We start from the raw sequence: 27,144 nt of genomic DNA, 5'->3' as shown, positions 1-27,144 counted from the left end.
ATCATATTTAGTTATATTTGTAAGTATTGTAAGAAAAATTTGTTTTTTTTTAATTCTTGGATTTTAATAAAAATGTTCATTCAGTCTCTTAATTTTAAAAAATAGATTTTTTAATTCTTATATTTATATAAATAATTTTTAAATTTTACTTTTTTTAGTTCATGAATTTTTATGAATAGGTTTTAAAACCCCATTATTTTGACTTTTATTTTAAATAATTATATTTTAAAGAAATATTTAGGAAAAAAAAGACTTAATTTGAATAGAATATTTCACAAATGTCCTAAATTAAATTTTTTTAATTTTATTAGATTACCAATTTTAACCTTATCATTAATATTAATTATATAGATTTTTCGAAATTAAAATTTATATTTTTCCTTATTTACATTATATTGTTCATTATTATCTAAGTTCTAATTCCTTAAATATTATAGTAATTAATGTAAAATTATCATTGTAATGAATTAAACGTTACCTTATTTCCTTAAGTTATTCATTATTAACAAATATAGAAATAATTTTTTAAAAATATCATAATGAATTGCGATAATAAATATCATATTTCATATTATTTTCATCACAAGCTAATTCATCCGACGCTGGCATGTTGTTATTCTTCAATTTCGTTAATTTCTTCAATTAATCTCATTTTCTTCAAGTAAGCCCGATTCTGTCATCCAAAAATCGCAACATTCTTTCAATTCCAATACATCCAGTTTCCTTATTCACGTAATCCTATTTCCTCTATCACCGATTCCATTTCATTCTTCACCGATTCTTAGTTTATTTCGTTCTTTCGTTATCCTCATACTTTCGGTTAGTTGTCTTTCTCAATTCCCCCACATTTTTTCTTACTCCATTACATCGTAGATTTCATATAACATTTTAAGCTTTGATTCCGTAATATTGCATTTAAATATATACCACTTGATATATACAATTTATAAATATATGTCGACATTCAGTTCTAAAAAAATATGATATATCGGTTCTGTTATTTAGTGTATATATACCCCTTCATATATATAATAATACATATAAATTAACATACATTTACTGAAAAATAAAATATGTTAAATTGATTTATGAATAGTATATATGAAACAATACATTATATATTATGAATGAAATGTTATGTTTTCAATTTGTTAAATTAGTTTATGTATTTTATTTCAAATATTCATATTATATGTAAAAATAATAAGTTATGTTTGAAATAATAGTAATTATGTATGATAATATATTAAATATAATAAATTGACAAACTTTGATCAGTATGCTAAAAATTTATGGAAAAATATGGAAATAAGATAATTGAACTAAAAACTGGAATATGAATATTTCAAATAAAATTCTTTAACAACTCAACTCTTTATACTAAGCTGAGGTCATTACTACACAAATGAAAATAAAACTACTTCAATTAAAATAGAAAATATCAACTTTTTGTAATTTAAAAACTCAAATATTCATTAAAAACAAAATAACTAAAGTAGAAATAAATCTAAAAGTAAGTTTCTAGCTGGGGCTCTATCTAGTTTTAAAAGAGGAAAATAAATAAAAGTGCATAAATACTGAAATCAAATCAAATAACATAAGGCGAAAGCAAAATTAGTCCCCTATGGCATGTCACGGTCACTTCTTGTCATTCACTAGGATTCCTCTGCTCTTACCTCTACCTCTGCCTGAAAAATTAAACATAAGAGAGTAGTATAAAAATATACTCAGTATGGGATCCACTACTAGTCCCGCTAGGTGGCTGTTAACTTTCTATTAGAGTCCTGTAAAGTGGTACTCCTAATTGGTACGTTCCCGAACACGTGCAATCTGTGATCCCGTAGGAACATCTCTGGTCTTCGGTGAACCCAAAGGAACACCTAGGACAAAACTGATCTTCGGTGAACACAAGGAACACCTTAGACAAAACTGGTCTTTAGTGAATCTCAAAAGAAACACTAAGACAATCAGGCTATGAGTGATCTTGTCAAGCCACTCGTAAACATATCTGTTGAATAAGAAATTTTGGAACCAATCACAAATTGCCACATCATTTACTAAAATAATTGTATTTGAGATTAACTAAAAATTGGCATGTGTCTCAAATTAAATTTAAAGACAAATTAGACAATTCTAATGATGTCATGTGTCTTTATTATGACAATTGGATCAAATTAATTATTTTGGTTCAATTAAATATTATTTACTTAGACTAAAGTTTAATTGAGCCAAAAAATAAGTTTAATTTATCCCAAAATAAAATATGACTCAAATCCATGTGATTGAGCCCATGGGTATGGTCCATGGACCAGACCAGGCTCAAGTCCATAAAAGCCCACTAAGGAACTCTATAAATAGAGGAGAGAGAATTTTCCCAAGAGATAGAAGACTCCTCAACTCCTAAAGTCGAACACCCTTGAAGATTGAAGCTCCTTTGAAGATACAAATTTTTTTCCAAGTCTCCAACTTCAAGAACACTCGAAGATTAAAGCTCCTTTGAAGATACAAGCTTTCTTCCAAGTCTCCAACTTCAAGAACATCACATGCTTCGCTTCCTCAAATCAAGCGTAAGCATCCAGCCGAGAGAGAATCAGAGGATCAAATTCTAGAGATCGAACCACATCGCATCAAATCAACATCAACACAAGTTCAACTCCACGAATCAAATTTCTCTGGAAATCTCGTGTGAACAATATCATCTCATACTGGACTAGTGATCCCGTCGAACTATACAATCATAAAAAAGGTGGTGATCCCAAGGGACATCCATGTGGGTACGACTCTAATAGAAAAAGCTAACAATACATCCTATCCATTACATGTAACATAACATAACATCATCATAAACATGACATGAGTATTAATCGAAACATCCTTAATCATGAGAATAATACTTCATGCATAAGCATCAATGTCATCATATATCATCATCATAAACATAACTCAGTCGGATCTATCAATCATCATAACCTAGACTATTCATGACTAGCAATCATCACAAACATAAACACATTATGCATATTAGTTACATCAGTGCATAATGGAAAAGTTACATGCAAGCTCTTACTTCAATTCGTAGGTCTAGTAGGAGAATCTTTTACCTGGAGATTAGCTTAAACCAAATTTAATCTTGACGGAAAGGTCAACCTTCCCATGGAAAATCCTAAACAATAAAGGTAAATAACTAAGTTTAATAATTTAATTAACAGTTGCTTAAGAATAAAAAATCCACTTGATTCAAATTACCCAAAGTTGAGGTTGAATTCAATTTACCCTTAGTTGGACAATTTTCCACTGCTCACTTCCGATTGATCTAATCAGTCCTTTAAGAAAATAATTCAATTTAATCCAAAATTAAATTACTTAGGGTTCAACCAAATCTTTCTTGGGCATTTACCAAAACCCAAATCAAACTTACCAAATAGATGGACAAATGACTGAAAATTAGGCTTGGCGGCTCAATTGGCTTGGAAGATAGGGATTGGCTCGGCTAAGACAAGGAAAATGGCTTGAGTAGGCGGCTCACATGCGCAGGGCTGCTCGACTAGAGTTGTGTGCGGCTCAGGCTGGCTCACGACGGGACGACTCGAGCGGATGGGGTGGCTCTCTGACGGGTTGACTCGAACAGAACGATGCGGCGGGAGGTACCGGCTGCAACGGTTGACGAGCGACTGACGAAGAAGCGACAGACGACGATCAATTGTGACGGCTGACGATAGAGGAGACGAAACAGAGACAGAGACAGAGACGCTGGCGGACGGACGAAGACAACTTAGGTCGAGCGATTGGCTGGCTTACAAAACACGGGGTGCAGAGGACGGTCATTTGGCTCGATTACGCGGACGGTCAGCAACTGCACTACGGAGATGAAGCGCGGCGACGGCGACTAGGGTTTCTTGGTGGTGAGATTAGGGTTTTTCTTTTGTGATGAGGAAGAAGAAGATGAATAGGGTTTCCACGTTTTCCAAGGCTATTTGATGAAATAATAAAAAATTATTATTATATTTCTTTTATCCTTTCCTTATTTTATTCCCAATAAAACAACTCCCTCTCTCTCTCTTCATTTAAACCTCTCAAATCTACTTTTAAACTCAAATCTCCCTCCCTCTCCAATCAATCACTTTTATCTTTCCTAAAATAAATACCCTTACATAATTATATTATCTACATAATATAATTATTTCAACTTCAAATTTAATTAATTAATAATCACATATAATTAATCAAATTTCTCTCAAATACAAATCTCTTAAAACAACCAAAACAAAGAACTTTAATCAAAATTCCAACTTTATTTAATTAGATATTTTCCAAAATATCTAAAAAATTCCAAACTCCACAAATCAATTATTCCAACAATCGAAAGAAAATTACACCCAAAAAATTTTCAAAATTACACTTAAGATAATTAAAATTAAATTACTTTAATTTGGGACGTTGCAAATTCTGAAACAACATACTAAAAGTCTAATAATAAGAAGGAAAAACTAATTCAATAAGGAAAACTTGTATCTGTTTCGGTTATGGCCAACACGTCCAGAACGGCCATATTTAACGCCTCTTGAACTTCATTTTAGAAGGAATTCTAATTTTTTTTGGTCGACCAACTGAACGTTTTACATTCGGTGGAAGGATGACAACTTCAATTTCTATATTATTCAATATATGCACTAGTGTATTTGTAACAAATCACATAACATGAACGTATTATGTAGTAGTATATATGTACGAAATCAAAGAAAATATTAATTGAATCGAGAAAGAAAATAAAGAAAACGATAAGAAACATGAAAGAAAAAAATGAACTATATGTGTCACTAAATACCTGTTATTGTATGTATACAGATGTATATATTGTTCACATCATCTGTGTCTGTAGTGATATATAATGAAATTCAACTACAATTCATGTATATTGAATATATGCAAGAGTATATATGTAACAAATCACCTAACATATATATGAATAAGATGTATATATCTGATAAATCACATAGTAGAAGTAGATTAAACAATGGTATATAAATGTATATATTGTTCACAAAAACTTTACTAAACAAAATAAGATGATTAGAACATACCGTAATTATTGAATATATGCAATACTATATAAATTGAGTAAGAAAAAATTACATAACATGAGAAAAAATTACATAACATGAGAAAAAATCTGTGTATGTATTATTGAATATATGCAGTAGTATATATGTAACAAATCGCAAAACATAAATGTATTATTCAGTAGCATATGTGAAAAATCAAAATAGGAGGAACATTACCGGAATAGATGCTACGAAATGAAAGAAGAAAGAACAAACTTTTGAAGGAAAAAAATATATACTACGAAATGGAAGAAGAAATAACAAATTTTTTAAAGAAAAAAATATATGCTACGAAACGGAAGAATAAATAATATACGAAACAAAGAAAAAAAAAGACTAACTGTATTACAAGAAGCAAATTGGAAGGGAAAAGAAAGAACAATTTTTTTCTGTAATAGAAATTAGAGAAGTATGCCGTCGTCGGAATTGATGATCGTGAGAAAATAACTTTTGGTTGGGCATGAAATTGAAAATTTTATTTGATAGGATAATTTAAAATATTATTACCATATAAGGTAATAATTTATATCATATTTAGATCATTCTAAAGTAATAAATATTATATTAATAAATACAATATATATGTATTAATAATTAAGGAAGTTACAATTGATATAATAAATATGATTGTTTTTAATTAAGAAAAATATACTTCAAGATTAATGAAATTTGGGTAATAAGGTAAAATTGTCCATTCTTTTGTAAAAAAAATATTAGCTCATTTAGAACCTTTATGATATATATTATAAAGAAAGGCCTATTGCGTAATAACATATAGCAATTTAGGTTATTTTAATTAACACCCCTATTTTAAATTAGAATGATAACTTCTAAAAATCATATCTTTTTTAAATTATTTTTAAAATTTTAAATATCATATAATTATTTTTTTAAAATTCAAACATAAAGTACTTTTAGGACCGTATAAACTTATTTTTAAAACTAGGCACTAAAAAAGTACATTCTGGAAACTTCGGACCAATTGAGTCTATTGTGATAAATTTGGAGACTAAAAATGTCCTTTTTAAAACTCATGGACCCAAACCACATATTCATAAAAAAATTTGGGACTAAAAAGGTAGTTTTTCTATATTTTAATTCATTTTTTCTATATTTGAAAACAATCCAATTTAGTCTTTGTAGTTCATTTTATTAAGGTAGAAGCCACTGATCCGCATAGCGACGCTGGAAAACATCAAATTCCAAGTGTAGGATAACTCCAAGGAGTTGCGGGTTTTTTTCTACCAATCGGGGCTACGCTTTATGGCTGCTTCTCACCGCAAAGTGGGAGTCTCTCTATTGAATAACCTTCGGTTATGGTTTTGCGCTCCTAGGGTTGATCCTAAAAGGAAAGAAGAAAACGGAGTTTGAAACTAAACTTCTTGTACTTCTTGTTGTTGGGCTCCGCCCCTTATACTGACCTTGGATTCTTTTGTTGGGCTACGCCTTGTATACTGACTAACCTCTTGTACTTCCTCTTCTTGTTGGGCTCCGCCCTGTATACTGACTGACCTTGGATTCTTTTGTTAGGCTACATCTCGTACACTGACTTCTTGTGCTTCCTTATGTTGTTGTTGGGCTCCCAAGACGGGCAGTGAAAAGATGGGGCTCTTTCCCTTGAACATGAAAAGAGAGTTTGAGCGTCCATCAAAGACTGAAGCCGAGTAAGACCTTGAAGCCGAAAGAGAGACCTCTTTTTCTTGTCCAAAACAAATTGAAAGGACGAGTTCACTCCGTGGGTGCGCTCAACTCCTCCCTAACTGACAAAGACGACAATTTCGACCATCCCACCCTAAGCCTTTATATAAGAGAATTGTAATAGCTTCTTATTGGTTCACACCTTTCCGATATAGGAAAAACTGATTCCAGGTGACCTTGCTTATAATACTTCTGACTATTTAACTTAGACAGAGACTACTTCCCTTTCTTTGGATCTTCCTTCTCTGATAATGGGAAGTAAACTACTTCCCCGCTCTGTGGGATGGAATTCACTTCAAAATGACTTACCAGAACTAGGTTTCATTAAATATCCAAAAAACTAATCAAGTTAAAAAATGAGACTAAAAAAACTTTCCATCAAACTATTTCGATTTGGGTTGATCAAAGGCAAAAAAACCATTCTTAATTAAACTCAAATGATAAAAATTGTTTAAAACATACGTTAAGAATGGTTTATTATGAGCCGTAGCAAAAACGTTTCAATCTGCAAAATATTGACAACAAAAAAACTACAATCACTCACAACTAACAAGGATTGAATTGGAAACAAAAAATTAATTTTTACTGTGAATGACACCATAGAGATTTGAAGTTTATTTTCGTTGAAAAATATCCAAACAAACTCCAAATGGAGATTATAATGATACATAGTTTAGTTATACTCAATTGTTATATCATTCAAGTAATTTTCATGATGTTACACTTTAGATGTCTAAGGATTTCCTTTTAACGAGAGGTAATCGAATTTACTGCCCTCCATTTACGTATCATTCTTCTATAACCATATGATATTTTTTAAAAAAATTAATAGGAAAATTATGAATATCATAAAAAATAAAACTATTTACAAAAAAATAGCAAAATTTTTAAATACCTCTAAAATTTTTAATAAATTTTGCTATATTTTATAGATAATTTCAATATTTTACTATTTTTATTATTTTGAGAGTTCTATTTTCCTCCGTGATTTGTTGGTCATATACACATACATACACATATATATCCAAACCAACTTAGACACCTCAATTATTACCATGAAATAACCACAATTTGCTCAATTATTACCATGAAATAACCACAATTTGCTACAAAGATAACTCATTAGGTACCTGTAATTCATTCATTAAACCCTTTTATTATTTGCCCTAATCATTGATTACTACATAAGATTTATCACATTTCAACTAATCTTGCAAAAGATTTAACTTGACTCTCAAATTTGATTATCTAGAAAATTCATAGAATTTATAACCCTAAAATATTAAGCATTCATTTTTTGAAACCATTTCCTGAAATTAAGCCATAAACTGAATACATATCATACTATCCCAAAAAACATAATCCATATAGTTAGTTCACAAATAATAACAGTTAGTTTTAGCACCCTTCCAAAACATATTTTAATGGGTTCTTTTTTCAAATTGGTTTGCTCTTGATAACAAAAACTAGCAATGCAAATGAAAATACAACCACAAAATTGTCCATACAAGTCATATGCACAAAGTCTAACATTTGAATTTGAATTTGCGGTCTAAGGTTTTTGGTTCAAATTTGTATGTGATGTTCATTAATTTAAATCAATATCCCTACATGTCGTAGAACTCAAACGGGGATGCGGGAGATATCTCAAAAAATGAGCGAGAGACAGGAGATAGCAATGTCACTAAAGTAGATCTGTGTGAAGGGATCCAACAACATAACTTCTAAGTACAGAAGGGTTCAGCATCAAAACATCACATGTACTGAGAACAGTTAAAATTCGATATTTTCAAGATGCACCCACTGGAAAGAATCTTACAATCAACTCATAAGGACTTCCCAAAATTTAAGAACTCTCCATGCAAATATAATTTGTTACTTGAATGATAGAAATTGAATGTCACTCAGAAAAAAATAAAACTAAAAAGTAAAAATTAAAAAAAAAAAAAAAAAAAAAAAAGAAGAAGAAGAAGAATCAGAAGAAAGAAAGAAAAGAAAAAGAATATCTGTGCTAAGAAAATTTTCGGACAAAAAGAAAAACAAATAATAAGAAATGTAGGAACTCGTACTGTGGGAGTGAATTAATGTGTCATACCCTCTGTAGCTGATTTTTTTCTCATAGTCCAGAATGCAGCATAATATCGATTCTGCAAAGATCATAAAATTCTACGTTTAACGCAACCAAATGGAGGAAAACCGTGACTTCAAACAGGATAAGATGATAATGGAGTCTAAACTATGTTTCTAGCCATATCAACATCCAATATCATGAATTTGAGTATTTAGCAATCAAAACAATGACTACTATGAGTTTCAAATAGTTCTAAACCAATATTAGACGTGCCTCAATTAGAATCTCATTAGTTGCACCATTGCCCCAAGCACAGATATATTACTACATTAAGGGGCTGTTTTGGAGGTGGGAATTAACAGGAATTTCTCGGAATCTAAAGAGTGTTGTAATGAATAAGAAATCGAAGACGGAATGAAAATGAGAACATAAAGTGTGAAAAGTAGTGGAAAAGAGGATTGTTTCCAAAATTACGAGAAAAAAATGAGTTTGGTACTTAAAATTGGACCCCAAACACTAAATCAAATATGTACTTCAGATTACCTCCAAACATCCCCTTTTTTATAAACGAAAACGAGCCTCTTTATTAATATATTAATAAAAGAGACTAATGCTCAAAGTACAAGAGAATTATTCTAAGAGCGATAAGAATGATTACAAACCAAGAGTGATTACGATCCAAGGTACATATGAATCGAACAACATGCATCACAAACAAAACCCCAAGCAAAACAGTAGAACTCAAAGAACAAAGCAAACTTAAAAATCAAACAAGAAACCCTGTTAATATTAAGAGTCAAAGAACTTACTTGCATCATTGATCTAGGATTTGTTGTGTATGTCGTCTCAACTGTCCTTTCCTTCTGTGAAATAAAAAGTCATTTTTGAAGTCCAAGTTAGCGCACATGAATGAGGCAGAAAAATGACTATTGTCTACACCTACAGACTACAGTTACCTCAAACACAAAGCCGTAATGCAATATAATTTTCTTCACATCTTCTAGACTTGGTTCAATGGACATTTCCTGAAAAAGAAACAACTGACCTATTCAGATTCTAAAAGCATTCTGGGGCATTTAGTCAAGGGATGAGAAACGTACATCTTCTTGACCATACATGTCTGCGAAATGGTATAGCAGAGGCCCTAGATTTATCCACACCTGTCACTTGACTAGTTAAAATATGTTCGGAACTATTTTGTTGTTAAAAACACTGACAAGAGAAAGAGGGAGTGTGCTTACTCCTCCATCTTTCAAAATTCTGGATATGACCTCTATATATTCAATAATATTATGAGCAGTATCGATGAAAAAACAAGTCACAACTGCATCCCATAGTCCTGCGTATGCATCCAAACATGAGAAGAAAAAAATCGCTAAGTTTCACGGAAATCAGCCAATATTCAAAACTATCAAGCACATGATAGTATATAATAAATAGTTTTGTCAATAACATTATTAAAGCTATAGATTCAACCATTTGACAACTGCCATAGTAAAGATTAGAAATCATAGTGCAATTTTTACTGTTTCTTAACCATATAAGAAGTCAATTCTTACAATTTGCTTACCTACTTGGCTTGGATCGCTGTATACTTCAACAAAATCGCCACCACACATTGAGAAACCTTCAGTAATCCCTGCGCTGCTTTAGAAAATTATGATGTAAGGGGAAATGGAAATATCAATCTAGCCTACAAGTTGCTTTTAGGTTTGAACTTATGTCCATTTCTTAAACTTTTATTCTTACTCTGTCCATGAACATGGTTCTAATTTAGTAGTTCACAGCTTTCATATGTTCCGTTTTATTACTTAACACATGATGTGACTTCAAATATTTGTTCATGCAAACCGTTGCACATCAAATAAATAGACAAAAGAAGAAAGACAATATGAACGGTTTTTTAAATCATTTTTTTCTTATGAAAAAGAAAAAGATAATATGAATATCTTAGTATGCTTCAACGTGACGACCCGTGAATGAAGCCTATGATAATCACTAAGTACATTCCTTACGTTCTTTTTTATATGGAAAGGAATTTAATAGTTGATAACAAAGAATTCTTCGACCCCCACCAAGTTAATAAAAATTAATAACTAAAATATTAATTGTCCACTACAAAGGAGAAAACCGTTATGTAAAAATTAACAGCAAAAAGATAGGTTATGTACTGAGAAATTGGACCAGAAATGAGAACAATATAAGACAGTGCATACCTTGCGGGATGGATATCTGGTATTGAAACAGGACGAAGTTGATCACTATCTGAAAGTGAGTTGCTATTGCTGTGGATCCAGGGATATATTGTCCATTCACCAACCTTCTGGGTACTAAAATTCAAGAAATCCATTTCATTATAAATCTGAAGTGAATTGCTCTGATTTAGCAATAACATGGTGTATGCACCAAGGTAAAAGGTTTGACACAAAAGTTCTTACTGATTAAGAATAAAACTTGAGCATATCATCATGTAGTATGAAAACTCGTTCCCCTGACTTATAAAACCTGTTTTTTAGTTGGGAAATATTAACTGTGGTTAATTTTCTATATAATCAGATACTAGTTAGAAAAACCAGATGCATACCTAAACATGAAATCTCTAGAGCCAGTCGTCCAAGTCCAGCTCCAGGGACTAAACAAGCAGGTGGACTGATGAACATAATGCCCAGGTTCAGATTATTTAATCTGCTGATCATAACTCAATCACAAAGAGCATTCAGCATACCTCTCTTTTTTTCGATCTGGAAAAAGGGAATGAAGTTCTTCAAGGATAGGCTTATAGCACTGGTCACGCTCTTTTTGACCCTACGTGTAATTAGAGAAGACAGCGGGTTATTATTTTTTTAAACAATGAAGTCTCAAAAAGATGATCAAAACATACCTCTTCAGCCCAATCCCTGACTATGTTCCTTATAATACAACGCACCTAACCAAGAAAGAAAATAACTGATCAAATTCAAATTTGACCCAGTTAACTTTTGTGCTTCAAATAAGAAAATTAGGAGGGTCGAATAGAGTTCTCAAGTTCACGTCTTCTGTTCTCATTCAGAATATTAACAAAAAAATAAAGCTTCATGGACTAGCTCCTATGAATGAACCTTATCCACATCAACCAATGGAACATTCAACTGTAGAGATGGGTCCAGCCATTCATGAGATGATGAACAGTCCTGCAATGTATCACAACGATCTATAAGTTATAAACATCACAATGTCCTTTTGTGTCAGAATGCATCCAAACTACCAAACTACATGAATCACTGAAAAGAATATGATTAGGGCAAAAGATGCACTGTTGAGCCAGGCATTGCTGACAGTTCGAAGGACTTCCGCATCACAGTAAGATACTAATCTGATTTTTCATGACATGGTCAAGGACATAAATTGCAATGAAGTCCACAATCAGAGGAACTTGTAGAATTAAGCAAAGAATGAAAGAAGTTACATTTCCATTGCAATCAGAAGCACAGTGTCCACTGTGTTTATCTGTGACTTCCTTCTCTTCCAAATGTTGATCATGGTTAACACCATTTTCGACTTCCTGTCATATAAAGAGGTCAATTTTCCTCATTTTTCAACTGAAAAAAGAAGACTAAAAACATCCCCTGTACTCAGCGTCTGCTGTACAAAAAGCCCAGCACAACTTTTAATTTGACAGGGCAATCTTCCTCCCTCCCTCTTTGTGTGTGTGTGTGGTGGTGGTGGTGGTGGTGGGGGGGGGGTACCTTTTGATTGATCTAATGAAAAAACGTTGAACAGTAAACAACCACTAATAATTAATTTTTACAAAGTCTTCTGCATGGCTATCTGAGCATTCTACCCAAAATAAATGATAAACAATGATAGATAAATTGATCATGCAATTTCTTTTATAAGAAACAATTTTATTGATAACAATATAATCCAAAAGATAAAGAATATCCCTATCCAAAGGAAGTTTCCTACTCACTACTTGTCTCCCTACAGTTTGTTACCTATGTGTATGTCTGCAAGCAAAGATCTCCAACACTTATTTTCTGAATGTAGGTTTTCATTGGTGCGATGAAAGTACTCTCCATTTTTCATCTTCAGTGGGTTTACGGAGATTCTTCAAGGCCAGTGTTTTGAAAATCTTAGTTGGCTCTTCATGGAAACCCCAGAATCTTACTTTGGTCTTTGCCCAAATGCAGTGAAAGCTCTACTTGCTGAATTTTGCTTGAAAGAAATCAAAGGGTCTTCCAAGGATCAATATTTTTTCTTGGTCTTCTCTTTTTCCAAGTTATATACTAACTTTTTTATTCAAGATCTATGTTTGAATTGGAGTTCTATCATTTTCTCTGTTAAGTCTTTCATCTAGTGTTGGGAAGTCTTGAAGTTGTATTGACTAAGTTTATTGTCTTAAACTTTTTGTTCCATTGTATTTTGAGCAATAGAATCCTCTCATTATATCAGTGAAAATTTTTATTTCCTTTTCCAGCAAAGAAAAATTCACAAGGAATACAATTTTACAGTTAGCAATAAGAAAAATTAAATTGTGGTCTTTGAGGGGTTGTAGATCTTTACACCAAATTAGTCAATGAAAATAGAGGATTCTAGGATATAATAGGATGAATTGGTAATATCGTTAAAGAGTCTACAATTCCTTTCTTCCCAAATATTGGGTAAAGCCGCACAAGTGAACATAAGCATGCATGTAAACAAATAGAGCCCTATAAAAACTGATCGTGCAATTAATTTGAACAAAAGCATGCATTCACAAATATATATGAAAGAGCTATTTTTCACATTGTTGCCCAACCTGGTTGATAGTTGATGCCTTGGTCAAGTCACTTGCACCTTCAGGACAGCAGATTTGTTTGGATTCTAAAGAACACATTCTTCCACTTGTTGAGGTTGGCTCACCAGAACATACATTGCTCTCCCGAGAACATAAATTCTCATTGGCATCTTTTTCTCCTCTACAACAAAATTGATCATCATGGGCATGATCAGGATATGAACCATCACAACAATCAGTGTCTTGGCTCATATCAAGTGGAGGTTCAAACGCCTGGCATTATTTCAACATAGGGGAAACGGAATACAGTCTGTGTTACTTTAACCAAATGGAGATCTACTTCAGAAGACTCAACCCATACCATACATACAAGAATCTTGTTACCTTAAAACAAGACCAAAAAACTAAACGTGCAGTGGAAAAGAAAGAGGAAGCGATGGAGAGGGGAAAGATAACTTGGGAACTTCAAAAGAAATGTCCCTAAACCATCATTTAACAATATCATCAAAATTTGGGAAATTAAAAGATGTTGAGGTGTTCCCTCCAATTCCCTTTTCCTGGTATCTTTATTGATTTTTTATTAGGTTGCATCATGTTTCAACAAATATTACTTGAGGTAAAATTAAAAGTTTAGTCCTTGAGCATTGAGGCTTGTCTATTTAGCCATTTTTGTTTTAAGAAAAGATTTCATTGGTATGAAATTGCAGAAGCAAAAGAGAACCCCAAAAAGGAAAGACCTTTAAGGAGTGTTGGAAAGCTATAGCGGTGAAACAAAGAACTTTTAATCATAAGCTTTCAATTGGGTCCAATATACACCAAAGTTCAAGAACTAAAGTTAAACTTGTCACCTAACAAACATTTTTTATAAGATTCTCTCCAAGGGAACATGGAAAATGAGGGTTTTTTTCGTTCTTTCTTTTCTTTCTTACTATTTTTCTTTTTATAATTAAAAAAAAAAAAGGGTTCACTACTCTGGTGAATCGAGAGAAGATATACAATAGTTTAAGTTTAACAACTAGTGAGGGTGGAGATTCAGATTTTTGACCTTTTAGTCAAGAATATATGCCTTAACCAGTTAAGTTATTCCTAGGTTGGCAATGATGATATTATAGGGAAGAGGTCCAAACTTGCCCCTAGGGAGGAAAGTTAGTCAACCAGTTAAGCTATGGCAATGAAGATAGATAATATCATTTATCATTTCATTGCTCTATAAAATCTATTTCCCGTTGATAAAGCCAGAAATTTAGTAGTATGTAGTAATCAATTGTCCCTTTCTTTTTATAGGAGCTCACGTAATTCTACTGTAGGGATTACACAGGTGAACTTTCATTACTTGCGGAGGCTGGAGGGCAAGAGCGCATACCTGAAGCATGTTAAAGATGAAATATGAATTCGTGGAAATACACCTGCAAAGTTAATTTGTCAATTGGTTACAGTCTGCAAAATTTCCATAATATCATACTCAAGAGAGTTGTAAGTAATCATTGCAACAGCCTCTCCACTTCATATTCAAGAATTTACTCTGTTATGACTAACATCTCATGAAGCTAACAATAGCCTGCTATAAACATTGTTTACAAACTATCTTATAAGAGAAGATCAGCATAGTATGAAATAAAGGCCAGACAATCAATGTCACAGGTGTTTATTGAGGTCAACTGATAAAGAGACGAAAACAGAGAATTCCAAAGGCCTGCAAATGGAGAGATCAGGTGACAAATATATGCCAAACGCTGTTCTTTTGTATGGCAGTATGCCAAACGTAAAATATCTCAATATTTCTATCCACATCAATATTTAAACCTTGGGCAGAACCAACCACAGGTGGATTTAGATATCTTCCAAATGTTAAAAGAGCAATGGAATTGAGCAGGTAATGAAAATCGTCCAAGTGACTAGGAATCAATAACATCTGTATTGCAATCATTTACAGTTTTTTTTTTTTTTTGCAAGCTTGAAATTTCTGTGCAGATCATCAGTTGCAAAAGAGCAACAATTGCTAAAAGGTTAAGAAGGAACAAAAAACCATAAAATATGGAATCTATCTATCTTTCTTTCCTTCTTTCCTTTTTCCTTTCTTTTTTTCCTCCTTGAGAACACCTTTTTCATACTACAGCACGGTTCCAATACTTCTTCACTAATTTTTATTGGGCGATAAGAAAAAAATAAAACGTGTACCTTTAAAACACGGCTTTGAAGGAAGAAACCACTTTGTCATGACCTCTGACCTTCTAATGTACATGTAGTCTTATTTTGTTTAATTTCAACAATCTAAAGATGATTAAAAAAGGTCACTTTCATGCATATGATTTAGGGGGTAGCTGATACATGAAAAAGAATTCAAACAAATTAGCAACATGTTTATCAGCCTACATTATCTAAGTTCCCTTGTTACAAAAAAAAAAAAAAAAAATAGAAATTAGAAATTAATTAAATAACTGAAAAATCTAGGTCTACAAAAGCTAAGAAATTAATTGATATATGATTCTTTTTGAAGCCCAGTATGGCTGTACCAACCCCAAGATAACCAGAGATAAGGGAGACTCCTAGAACTTATCCAGCACCACTGGTCTACTATAAGAGAGAATGTCACTTCACTAATGACTTACAAGTTACACCTTTTTTCCCTCTTTAAAACTTAATTTATGTAGGTAGTTTACCTGTATCATAAAGTAATAAAGAATCTAACCATTAATCTAATCTTCTATTGTTTTCTAAACCAAAGAACCTACTATTTTGCACCAACATTTCCTCATCCAACAATTCTTTTTTTTTTTTTAAATATCGGTGAGTGTCAATGCCAACTTGTGTCGACTTATGCGTACCTCAACTAATCTCACGGGCAAACCACCTAACCCTACAATATTTGGGAGTCAAAGAAACTCATAGGATATTAAATCCTAGGTTGATGAACATCATGGATAGAACTCATCCCCTTTCGATCCTTTATCAAACTCAAAATTTTTATTTACCACTAGGTCAACCCAAGATGGTTACATCCACTCATTCTATATTCATCAAGGTCACAACTATCTCTACCATCTCGCTTCAGAACTCAAGATATTAACAAAGTGAACCAAATCCTTAAATACAGTATCTGTTCACTAAAGTTAACAGATGATCATTGAAAGTGTTGCGACCTAGTTATACATATGCAAAGACTCAGAACCTAAAACCAAAATGGGGAGTGTTGTTTGATACTTGATAGTTGGTAAAGTGTTTCACGCATCTATGAAGGAAATGAAACCAAAGGCCCTCTATTATGATAACACTTCGTACATTAATTGGTAAAATATACAAGTTAAGAATACCTTCAAATATTTTTTATATCAGCAACAAGTTTTTTATACGGACTCGTTTCTTTTATAATGAAACTAGACAAATAAGAAAAACGGAGCCAGGTCTGCAACCACCAAAGGAGTAGGAAAACACAAGACACATATAACTAATGATCACAAACATTCTCCCAATCATCAATAACCAAGCTTGACAATTATTGGGCTTTCAATATTCAAAATCATCCAAGAGAACGTCATTAAGAAACATAAAGGCAATTTGATATCCTCTGCAATGATTATTACGTCATTCCAAATATAAATGTTTTTTTATAATTGCAAAAACAGGGCCAAATATTTAAGCAATTGGTATTCTTGTCCATAAAAATCTGGCTCTTTCAAGTCTACCTTCTTAGTCTCTCAAACTTCAAGGGAAAGTGTGATAATAGAGCCTGCAAAAAGTTTGTCAACAGACAACTTAGAATACTAGAGATAATTGCTAGTAAAAATTATTACACGGATGTATGCATTGAGAATGATAAATGTAAAACACAGTTGAAAATATTGTAGAAATTAATAAGTAATGGCCATTTCCCATTGTCCAATTGAAAATATAGTTTATAGCTAAAGAGAAATGGCCGTTGTTTTCTCCATCACCCGTTTGCTCGCAAGTGTTAAATAAGGTTTCCTAGTTCTGTTGGGCACCTTGGTGTGTGCTGAGAAATATAGAGGGTTCCTTGAAGCTGGTGGCAGTTTGAGTCTGAGGACTACCCTTGTTGGAACTTTGGTCAGAAGAATGGTAGAATCTTGTGAGAAAACTTTAGAAATGGGGAGATGCTATGGGCTGCTCCACTTGGTAAAGCCTAATTCAAGCTCCTTTGATAGGAATGTTGAGAACTTTCCACTTTGACTATCCTATCAATTGGGAAGCTTCTGTAAGACCTCCTATTATTAATGTGTATAAGAGGAAGGATAAGAAAGGAATTACACAAGACAGCATGGAGGAAAGAAAGAATTGAAATGGGATAGTGGGATAGTGGAACAGCAAGTGGGCCCTACAAGATAGTATCATTTGTCCTATTCGGACACTTGTCTTATAAATAGCAAGGGGAAGGTAGTAAGGTCGGTATGAGAAATATATGGAGAATGTATTGGTAAGGAGGGACATTGGCGGCTGAGGGAGCCTGCCCTAGCCTAGAGAAAGAGGTTGGTTTGTTCTTTGTTGTTTTTTACTTGTTATTTCTATTCTAAATCTTGTAGCTACTGTTTTGGCAATATAAATATATAAATACAGAGTGCTGTCTCTATTTCTGCCATTGATCTAGTATAAATAGTATATAAAAAGGTGAGAAACCTCACAATTGGTATCAGAGCCTTGTCAAACTAGGAGTAATCACGAGACTAATGGCGCAGCAACAAATGGAAGAAAGGTTGGAAGGAACGGAAAAGGAGGTGTTGAGCCTCAAGGAAATGATGCTTGAACTGAAGAAAAGCATGGACAGGCTGGCTGATGAGTTGAGAGAAAACCAATCATATAAGAAGAAGGAAGAATCCGGCACGTCCGACGAGTCCATCATGAAAATGAAAGGAAAAATGGAAGAGACAGACATAACCGGGGAAGTGAACACCCACCTGGTCGATCGAAGTAAGTATAAAAAGTTGGAAATGCCTATGTTTTTGGGAGAAAATCCAGAATCTTGGGTTTACCGTGCAGAGCACTTCTTTGAGATCAATAACTTGCCGGAAGCTGAAAAGGTTAAGGTGGCTGTGGTGAGCTTTGAACAAGATGAAGTGGACTGGTACCGGTGGAGCCACAACAAGAAAAAGGTAGAATCGTGGGAGGATTTGAAGACCCGAATGTTTGAATTTTTTAGAGACACCGGACAGAAAAGTTGGGGGCCAGACTTATACGCATTCAGCAAGAAGGTTCCTATAATGATTATGTCAAGAAATTCATGAACTACTCGGCACCTCTCCCACACATGGCAGAAAGCGTACTTCGTGATGCCTTCTTGACTAGCTTAGAACCGGCGCTGCAAGCTGAAGTGATGAGTCGCCACCCTCAAACGCTAGAAGAATGTATGATGGCAGCCCAGTTGGTTAACAACCGTAACTTAGCCCTCAAATTGGCACAAGCAGAGATGGGGATTATGGAGCCGAAGAGAAACGAAGCCACTACTACTAAGGTTCCATGGAACAACGATAAAGGAAGCATGAGGAAAAATGAGTTCCAAATGAAACAAATAACGATACCCCTCAAAGGAAGTTATCACAAAGGAGAACCTCCGGTTAAAAAGACTCTCTGACGCCGAGTTTAGAGCACGTTTAGACAAGGGTCTTTGTTTTAGGTGTAATGAGAAATATTCTCATGGACATCGCTGCAAAATCAAAGAAAAAAGGGAGCCCATGCTCTTTATCTTGAATGAAGAAGAAAGTACCGAGGAAGGGGAAAAGTTCAGATACGCAAAAAACAGAGCCAGTAGAGATTAATCAGTTGGAGGGGTTAGAGGAAACTGTGATAGAGTACCGGGCCATTACCAGCCTGACAACCAAGGGAACTATGAAACTAAGAGGAGTAGTCAAGGGGAAAGAGATCATCGTCTTAATTGACAGTGTGGCAACCCACAATTTCATTCACTGTGAGCTGGTCACGGAGAGGAAAATTCCTATAGACAGAAACACCCAGTTTGGGGTTACCATTGGGGATGGCACCAGTTGTAAAGGAAAGGGCATCTGTAGCCAAGTGGAAATCCAGCTTGAAGGGCTAAAAGTTGTGACTGACTGTTGGTAGTGGAACTAGGGAAAGTAGACGTGGTATTGGGAATGCAATGGTTGGATACGACAGGTACCATGAAGATACATTGGCCATCGTTGACAATGGTTTTCTGGAAGGAAGGAAATAAGGTAGTTCTAAAGGGAGACCCGGCCTTGATACGAGCAGAATGTTCACTCAAGACTTTAGAGAAGACATGGGAAGCGGAAGATCAAGATTTTCTGATTGACTGGCAAGGTTATGAGATTGAAAATGATTACAAAGAAAGCATGAAAACGGGTCAGCAAGGCGATGAGGAGGGATTACCAATGATTCAGTTCTTACTTAATCAGTATTCGGATGTGTTTGACATCCCTACCACTTTGCCACCAAAGAGAGCTGTCGATCATCGCATATTCACCATGCCAGGGCAGAAGCCAATCAATGTCCAGCCATATAAATACGGCCATCAACAGAAGGAAGAGATAGAGAAACTGGTCACCGAAATGCTGCAGACCGGAATCATTAGACCAAGTCACAGCCCTTTCTCAAGTCCAGTGTTGTTAGTCAAGAAAAAAGATGGGGGCTGGAGGTTTTGCGTGGATTACAGGAAGCTGAACAAAATTACAATAGCCGATAAATTCCCCAGTCCAGTTATTGAAGAACTCTTGGATGAATTACATGGGGCAACGGTGTTCTCCAAGCTAGACTTAAAATCAGGCTACCATCAAATCCGAATGAAAGAAAAAGATATCGAGAAGACTGCGTTTAGGACACATGAAGGCCATTATGAATTCATGGCAATGCCATTTAGACTAACAAACGCACCCGCCACTTTACAATCCCTCATGAATCAGGTATTTAAGCCTTTCCTCCGACGTTGTGTATTGGTTTTCTTTGATGATATACTGGTTTATAGTTCGGACATAATGGAGCATGAGAGACACTTAGGGATGGTGTTTGCAATACTAAGAGATAACCAATTATATGCTAATCGCAAGAAATGTGTTTTCGCTCATTCGCAAATACACTACTTGGGCCATATTATTTCAAAACAAGGGGTAGAAACAGACCAAGATAAGGTTAGATGTATGCTACAATGGCCACAACCTAAAGATATAACAGGCTTAAGAGGGTTTTTAGGGCTGACGGGCTATTATAGACGCTTTGTCAAAAGTTATGGTGAGATTGCAGCACCCTTGACCAAACTACTGCAGAAGAATGCTTTCAAATGGGATGAGAACGCCACCCTTGCATTTGAAAGTCTGAAATCAGCTATGACTACCATACCCGTACTCGCACTACCCGATTGGTCTTTGCCTTTTATGATAGAGACCGATGCCTCAGGCAGTGGATTGGGAGCAATACTGTCTCAGAATGGCCATCCCATCGCATTCTTCAGCCAGAAGTTGTCTCCAAGGGCCCAATCCAAATCCATCTACGAAAGAGAATTGATGGCTGTAGTACTATCAATGCAGAAGTGGCGGCATTATCTCTTAGGAAGAAGGTTCACCATTATATCGGACCAAAAAGCTCTAAAGTTTCTATTGGAGCAGAGAGAGGTTCAACCACAGTTCCAAAAGTGGTTAACCAAGCTGTTGGGATATGACTTTGAAATTTTATATCAACCGGGACTCCAAAATAAAGCAGTTGATGCACTTTCAAGAATGGATCACCAGTTGGAATTGAAAGCAATGTCCACAGCAGGAATTGTAAACATGGAAATAGTGACAAAGGAAGTTGAGAAGGATGAAGAACTTCAACTCATAGCACAACAGCTGCAGACTGACCCGTCACTGGAGGGAAAATATTCCTGGCTGAATGGCAAGTTAATGTATAAAGGAAGAGTGGTACTGTCCAAATCCTCTTCACTTATACCCAGCCTCTTACACACGTTTCACGACTCTATATTTGGAGGACATTCAGGGTTTTTGAGGACCTACAAGCGGATGAGTGGTGAGCTGTTTTGGAAGGGTATGAAGACAGATATTAAGAAATATGTCGAACAGTGTGAAATCTGCCAAAGAAATAAAAGTGAAGCAACCAAACCGGCAAGAGTTCTTCAACCATTACCCATACCAGACCGCATATTGGAAGATTGGACTATGGACTTCATAGACGGGTTGCCTAAAGCAGGGGGTATGAATGTGATTATGGTTGTGGTTGACCGGCTGAGCAAATATGCTTACTTTGTCACCATGAAACACCCGTTCTCAGCAAAGCAAGTAGCCATAGAATTCATTGATAAGATAGTTCGAAGACATGGCATCCCTAAGTCAATCATATCAGATAGGGATAAAATCTTTCTAAGCAACTTTTGGAAAGAATTATTCTATGCTATGGATACTATTCTTAAACGAAGCACCGCCTTTCATCCTCAAACCGACGGCCAGACAGAAAGGGTCAACCAGTGTTTAGAAACCTACTTAAGATGTTTCTGTAACGAGCAACCGAACAAATGGCATCAGTTCATACCATGGGCGGAGTTATGGTACAATACCACCTTCCATTCTTCAACACGCACGACCCCCTTCCAAGCCGTGTATGGTAGACCTCCACCACCCTTAATATCCTATGGAGATAAGAAGACACCTAATGATGAAGTTGAAACAATGCTGAAAGAAAGGGACTTGGCCATTAGCGCGCTCAAGGAAAACCTTACTATTGCTCAAAACAGAATGAAGAAGTTTGCGGACTCAAAGAGGAGAGAACTTAAGTTTAAAGTGGGAGATGAAGTCTATCTCAAGCTGAGGCCTTACCGTCAACGCTCCTTAGCAAAGAAAAGGGCCGAAAAACTAGCTCCTAAGTATTATGGCCCATATCGCATCACTGAGACCATAGGGGAGGTGGCCTATCGATTTGATCTACCCCCAGAAGCCTCAATTCACAACGTTTTCCATATTTCGCAACTCAAACTTAAACTGGGCAGACAGCACACAATTCAAACCCAACAGCCAAAGCTCACAGCCGAATTTGAGTTACAACTTTGGCCGGAAACAGTACTAGGCATCCGTTGGAGTCCAGAGTTGGGAGCAAATGAATGGCTGGTGAAATGGAAAGGATTATCCAACAGTGAAGCCACCTGGGAATCCGTTTACTCAATGAACCAACAGTTTCCCTCATTCCACCTTGAGGACAAAGTGATTTTGGAACCCCGGGGTATTGTAAGACCTCCTATTATTAATGTGTATAAGAGGAAGGGCAAGAAAGGAATTACACAAGACAGCATGGAGGAAAGAAAGAATTGAAATGGGATAGTGGAACAGCAAGTGGGCCCTACAAGATAGTATCATTTGTCCTATTCGGACACTTGTCTTATAAATAGCAAGGGGAGGGTAGTAAGGTAGGTATGAGAAATATATGGAGAATGTATTGGTAAGGAGGGACATTGGCGGCTGAGGGAGCCTGCCCTAGCCTAGAGAAAGAGGTTGGTTTGTTCTTTGTTGTTTTTTCCTTGTTATTTCTATTCTAAATCTTGTAGCTACTGTTTTGGCAATATAAATATATAAATATAGAATGCTGCCTCTGTTTCTGCCATTCATCTAGTATAAATAGTATATAAAAAGGTGAGAAACCTCACAGCTTCCTCTTAGACTGTAACTCCTATTTACTTTGGGATTGAATGATGCTTAAGCTTCCTTGCACTTCATGTATCTTCTCTTTGTTTAATACAAAATTGTGTTCATCTCACTAATGTCAAGGGGCGATGAAGAATGTAGCATTTAAGGTACAAGGAAATGCAAAGGGCATGTTGCTTCAACGCCTCCATCTCTCTTCCCTCATTAATGAATGTCCTAAGGGTAAAGTGGTGACTATGAGAGGTCATAGAATGGGAGACCCTCTTTGGACAAAGTCGATGGCTTTGTGCTCCCAATGCTGGATAAAGTGCAAAATAGGTTAGCCACTAGGGAAAAAGGCTTCTTTTCTAAATCTGGAAAACTTACCTTGATCAGATTTCTTTTGAGTAGCATTCCTATTTACTAATATTTTCTTTCCAAAGTGCCATGCAATGTGTGTTTGTCTAGAGAGGTTAACGCGTAATTTTCTCTAAGAAGGATGTGAAGAAAGGGAAACGAAAAGGAAAGAGGTCACACTTGCCTAGATGGGAGGTTATCAAGAGGCGATTTCCTCGGGGGGCTTCAAATTGGGAATTTCAAATTGTGTAACTAGGTTTTATTAGCCAAATGGCTTAGGGTGTTTCTCCTTTGAGCCCAATCCCCTATGGTAAAGGATCATTGATATTAAGCATGGCCCTCATCCTTTAGGGTGATTGTCCAATGGGGTTAAAGGTACTCATCGAAATTTGTGGAAAGATATTTCAAAAGAGCTCCCCTCTTTTGTTCCTTTGATCTGTTGTGTGGAGGGAAGGGGAGGGAAGGGGAGGGGAGGGACACGTACTTTTGGGATAATCAATGATTGTGAGAGAGACCTCTTTGTACTTTGTTTCCACAACTTTATCATTTGTCTTCTCTCAAAAATCATTTTCTTGTTGAATTTATTATGTGGTTTGGGTGCTCTTGTTCCTTTCCTTTTGGGTTCTGCCACTCTCTTTCTAATAGGGAAGCAACAGAGGTGACCGCTCTTCTTTCCTTACTCAAGGGCCACCCTTTATGCTTGGGAGAAGGGATGGAAGGATTTGGAGCCCCAATCCTATGGAGAGTTAAGTCTTTAATTCTTTGGGTGTTTTATATGCTCGTTTCACTATTTTATATACCAAATAATTGGAGCTTATATGGTTTTTTCCCAAGCTGACTCTTGTAGGTTCTTCTAACATTAAACTTCATAAAAACTCATTTCTTTCTTCCTTTATTCTCTTTTTTTTAACACAAAACAGCTTCTCGTTGTTATAATGAAAAGAAACAAATATTAAGGGTTACAAATTCTTAGGAGAGAAAACAAAACAGACAAAATACAAAATGAAAAACCTAGATACAAATACAAGCAAATAAAACGTTAACTGTTTAACATAAACTGAAAGTTCCATACTAAAAGGAGGAGAAGAAAGAAAAGCTAATTGCCAGTAATAAACTGCCCATGAGAGATATCATGCAATTAAAGTTTTTTGATAGACAAAAAAAACCCATTAAAACTATTAGCATGAAAAGAATAGTTTGTATCCTCCCAACACTTTGTTTCTTTTCATGAAATCAATGAAAAGTTCATATCTCATTCAGAAAAGCATAATGTCACATGCTCACAAAGCTTACATAATTGCGACTTTATTTTACCAATAAATTTCGATTTATATCCATTAAATAATTATCTACGTAGTTCTGCAGGTATGGCAGATGTTTGCCAGTTAACAAAAATCCAATTACAGAAGAAATATCTGGATACCTTATGAGCGGGAGGAAGCTTACTGAACGATCTTTCATATCTTTTCACGTCTTCTTCTGAAGCCTCTGGATAGCTGTATGAATATATGAATGACAAATAAGATACTTTCTTTTAATAGCAACAAACGACTTTCATTCAGAAAAATGAAAGAATACACCGCCGTAAAAAAGAAGTCCAATAAAAGAGAATTCCCACTACAAGAATGACAGATAAGATACTGAAATATCGACCAACAAATGTGATTACTCAAGAAACAAGGGAGGACGAAGATGAGAAACAAAAAACAGCAGTATAAACTATCCATTTCAATACTTCAATTTCAATGATTCCGTCCAGCTTAAAAGCCTCTTCTACTGCTATCTTAATTCACAAATTTCAATAAAATCAGTATCAATACAAATTGGAACTATCCATTATTTCCTTTTTCTTTTCCACATTGAGTCGTTAAACCACAAAGATTCCAATGCGTTTTAACGAATGGGGATAGTTTCTATAACCACCTGCCAGTTGAAACAAGCCAATGCTTCAATCTCAACCACTCCATCCGGCTTAAAAGCTTCTACTACTACCTTAATTCAAAGACTTCAATAACATTCCTGAAATTACATAATTCAAAACGACCCCCAATACCCAGATTAAAAAACTAGTCCTTTAATAATAACCAATATGCAAGTGTATACATATATGATTCAAAGAGAAAATAGTCGATCGCAATAACACAGCATATGATGAAGGATAAACAAAACGTACTTGAGGTATGCACTGACAATCCGCCGGAGCGATTTGACTTCGAGGGCTTCTTCAAGCTTCCTCTGACGAGTTTGTTCTTCATCTTCATCTTCTCTTGGTCCTGAAATGTTCATCGCCAAAGATAGTTCAGTGCTGGTGTGTGTGAGAGAGTCAAATGGCGACCCAGCGGAGACCTAAACGGATGAGCGACAGGAAGACAGCTCACGGGACGGCCATTTGTTATTCTTATTTATACGTAAATTTAAGATTTTTCTTTTCACCCTTTCTTTAAAAACACCTCTTTGGTCCGTCTCCTCTTTTAAGTCCTTTTTCTTTTTTTTTCTTTCCTTTTCGGGAGAATTTCAAAAATTAATTTTATGAATAATATTTAGGAAACTTTTCTATATAAGCAAACTACAAAGTTGGCCATTTTTTAAATATTTGAGATTTGTTGTTCGATTTTTTTATATCGTAGTCATATAGCAAATGTACAGTGAAATCTAAATCATCGTATACCAAATTTTTAAAAAAAATTATAACACAGATCTAAACGATTATGTAACCAAATCTAAAATCTAAACGATGCTTATCAAATATATTAGACACAATGGGGCCTTTTTTTTTTTTACATCTTGGGCCTTTAGGCTTTTTCTATCATTGTTCTATATATAAGGTAGATACTTGTCACTTTTTTATATTTTTTTAAAAGACCCCTAATATTTATTTAAAAAATTAAACCAATCTTTGAAAACCAAAAAAACTTTTCCTTTTTTATTTTAGTTATTGTATTTAAGAAATGTACAAATCACTCTATATGGTAAAGAAGTGAGTTCAAAAAATCATGCCAAATTTTCAAAATTTTTAAAAAAATTTAAATGTTGTTTTTATTTTTTGACTTTGGTTATGAATTCAGCTATTGTATTTTAAAATTTGTAGGTCATTGTAATACATCGAGAGAATTTATGTTGAATTACTAAAAACAAACAACAATTTGATAATCAAACACGAAATTCCCTCTTCATTTTAATATTGATGGTATAAAGAAAGTATCGAGCTGTGTTTATTTTTCGGCATGTATCTATGTGCTTAAAATGTTATATTTTTTTATTTTGAAATTCACTTATTTATTTTTTTTTTCCTTTGTTTGGTTCCTACTTTTAATTGTTTGATTTTAATTGGGTTTGAAGTTAATATGTTAGTACTAGTGTTTGTTCGTGTGGAGTTTTAAGACAAATTTTATCAATAATTGTGAAAGTAAATTAATGAGAGAACGTAGAGTTCTTAGATAAGTATGAAAAGTAACAAAAAGATACGAGATAAAATTATATTCAATCAATACATAAATTCTATAGTATTTACTGTTAGACGCTAGATTAAGAAAGTTACTAGATTGAATGAATCTAAGACATTCAATTTTAATTTAG

The 27,144-nt window shown here is 34.5% G+C and overlaps 1 protein-coding gene across 3 annotated transcripts; it reads right to left on the bottom strand.

The window, feature by feature from the left end:
• Positions 1-8,473: 8,473 nt before the first annotated feature.
• Positions 8,474-25,980, bottom strand: LOC103502495 (uncharacterized). 3 transcript variants are annotated; one of them, XM_008466439.3, is made up of 18 exons: positions 25,742-25,980; positions 24,992-25,064; positions 17,311-17,354; positions 14,991-15,033; positions 13,649-13,900; positions 12,317-12,412; positions 11,970-12,041; positions 11,753-11,797; positions 11,597-11,676; positions 11,456-11,520; positions 11,310-11,376; positions 11,088-11,201; positions 10,442-10,515; positions 10,113-10,210; positions 9,972-10,031; positions 9,828-9,896; positions 9,681-9,734; positions 8,474-8,947 (listed from the first exon to the last, which is right to left on the bottom strand). In XM_008466439.3, exons 1-18 carry the CDS (start codon positions 25,852-25,854, stop codon positions 8,882-8,884), a joined length of 1,485 nt encoding a protein of 494 aa, XP_008464661.2. In that variant the 5' UTR covers positions 25,855-25,980; the 3' UTR covers positions 8,474-8,881. The 3 variants fall into 3 exon arrangements, with proteins under 3 accessions (XP_008464661.2, XP_050943957.1, XP_050943956.1); XM_051088000.1 differs by lacking the exon at positions 25,742-25,980 and adding an exon at positions 15,806-15,898; XM_051087999.1 differs by lacking the exon at positions 25,742-25,980 and adding an exon at positions 15,806-15,898 and having other exon boundaries at positions 13,649-13,808.
• Between the last annotated feature and the right edge of the window lie 1,164 nt (positions 25,981-27,144).

Source organism: Cucumis melo, chromosome 7, assembly GCF_025177605.1.
Source record: "Cucumis melo cultivar AY chromosome 7, USDA_Cmelo_AY_1.0, whole genome shotgun sequence".
Lineage (NCBI taxonomy): Eukaryota > Viridiplantae > Streptophyta > Magnoliopsida > Cucurbitales > Cucurbitaceae > Cucumis > Cucumis melo.
Note: the sequence above shows the minus strand (reverse complement) of the source record. Positions and strands in the feature narration are given on the sequence as shown.

Excerpts from the sequence above, each read along its gene's own strand:
- LOC103502495 (XM_008466439.3), bottom strand. The coding sequence starts at position 25,854 with ATGAACATTTCAGGACCAAGAGAAGATGAAGATGAAGAACAAACTCGT. Across the intron at positions 12,413-13,648 it reads AGGCATCAACTATCAACCAG|GAAGTCGAAAATGGTGTTAA; the intron begins GTTGGGCAACAA and ends TTTATATGACAG. Across the intron at positions 11,677-11,752 it reads TCAGGGATTGGGCTGAAGAG|GGTCAAAAAGAGCGTGACCA; the intron begins GTATGTTTTGAT and ends AATTACACGTAG.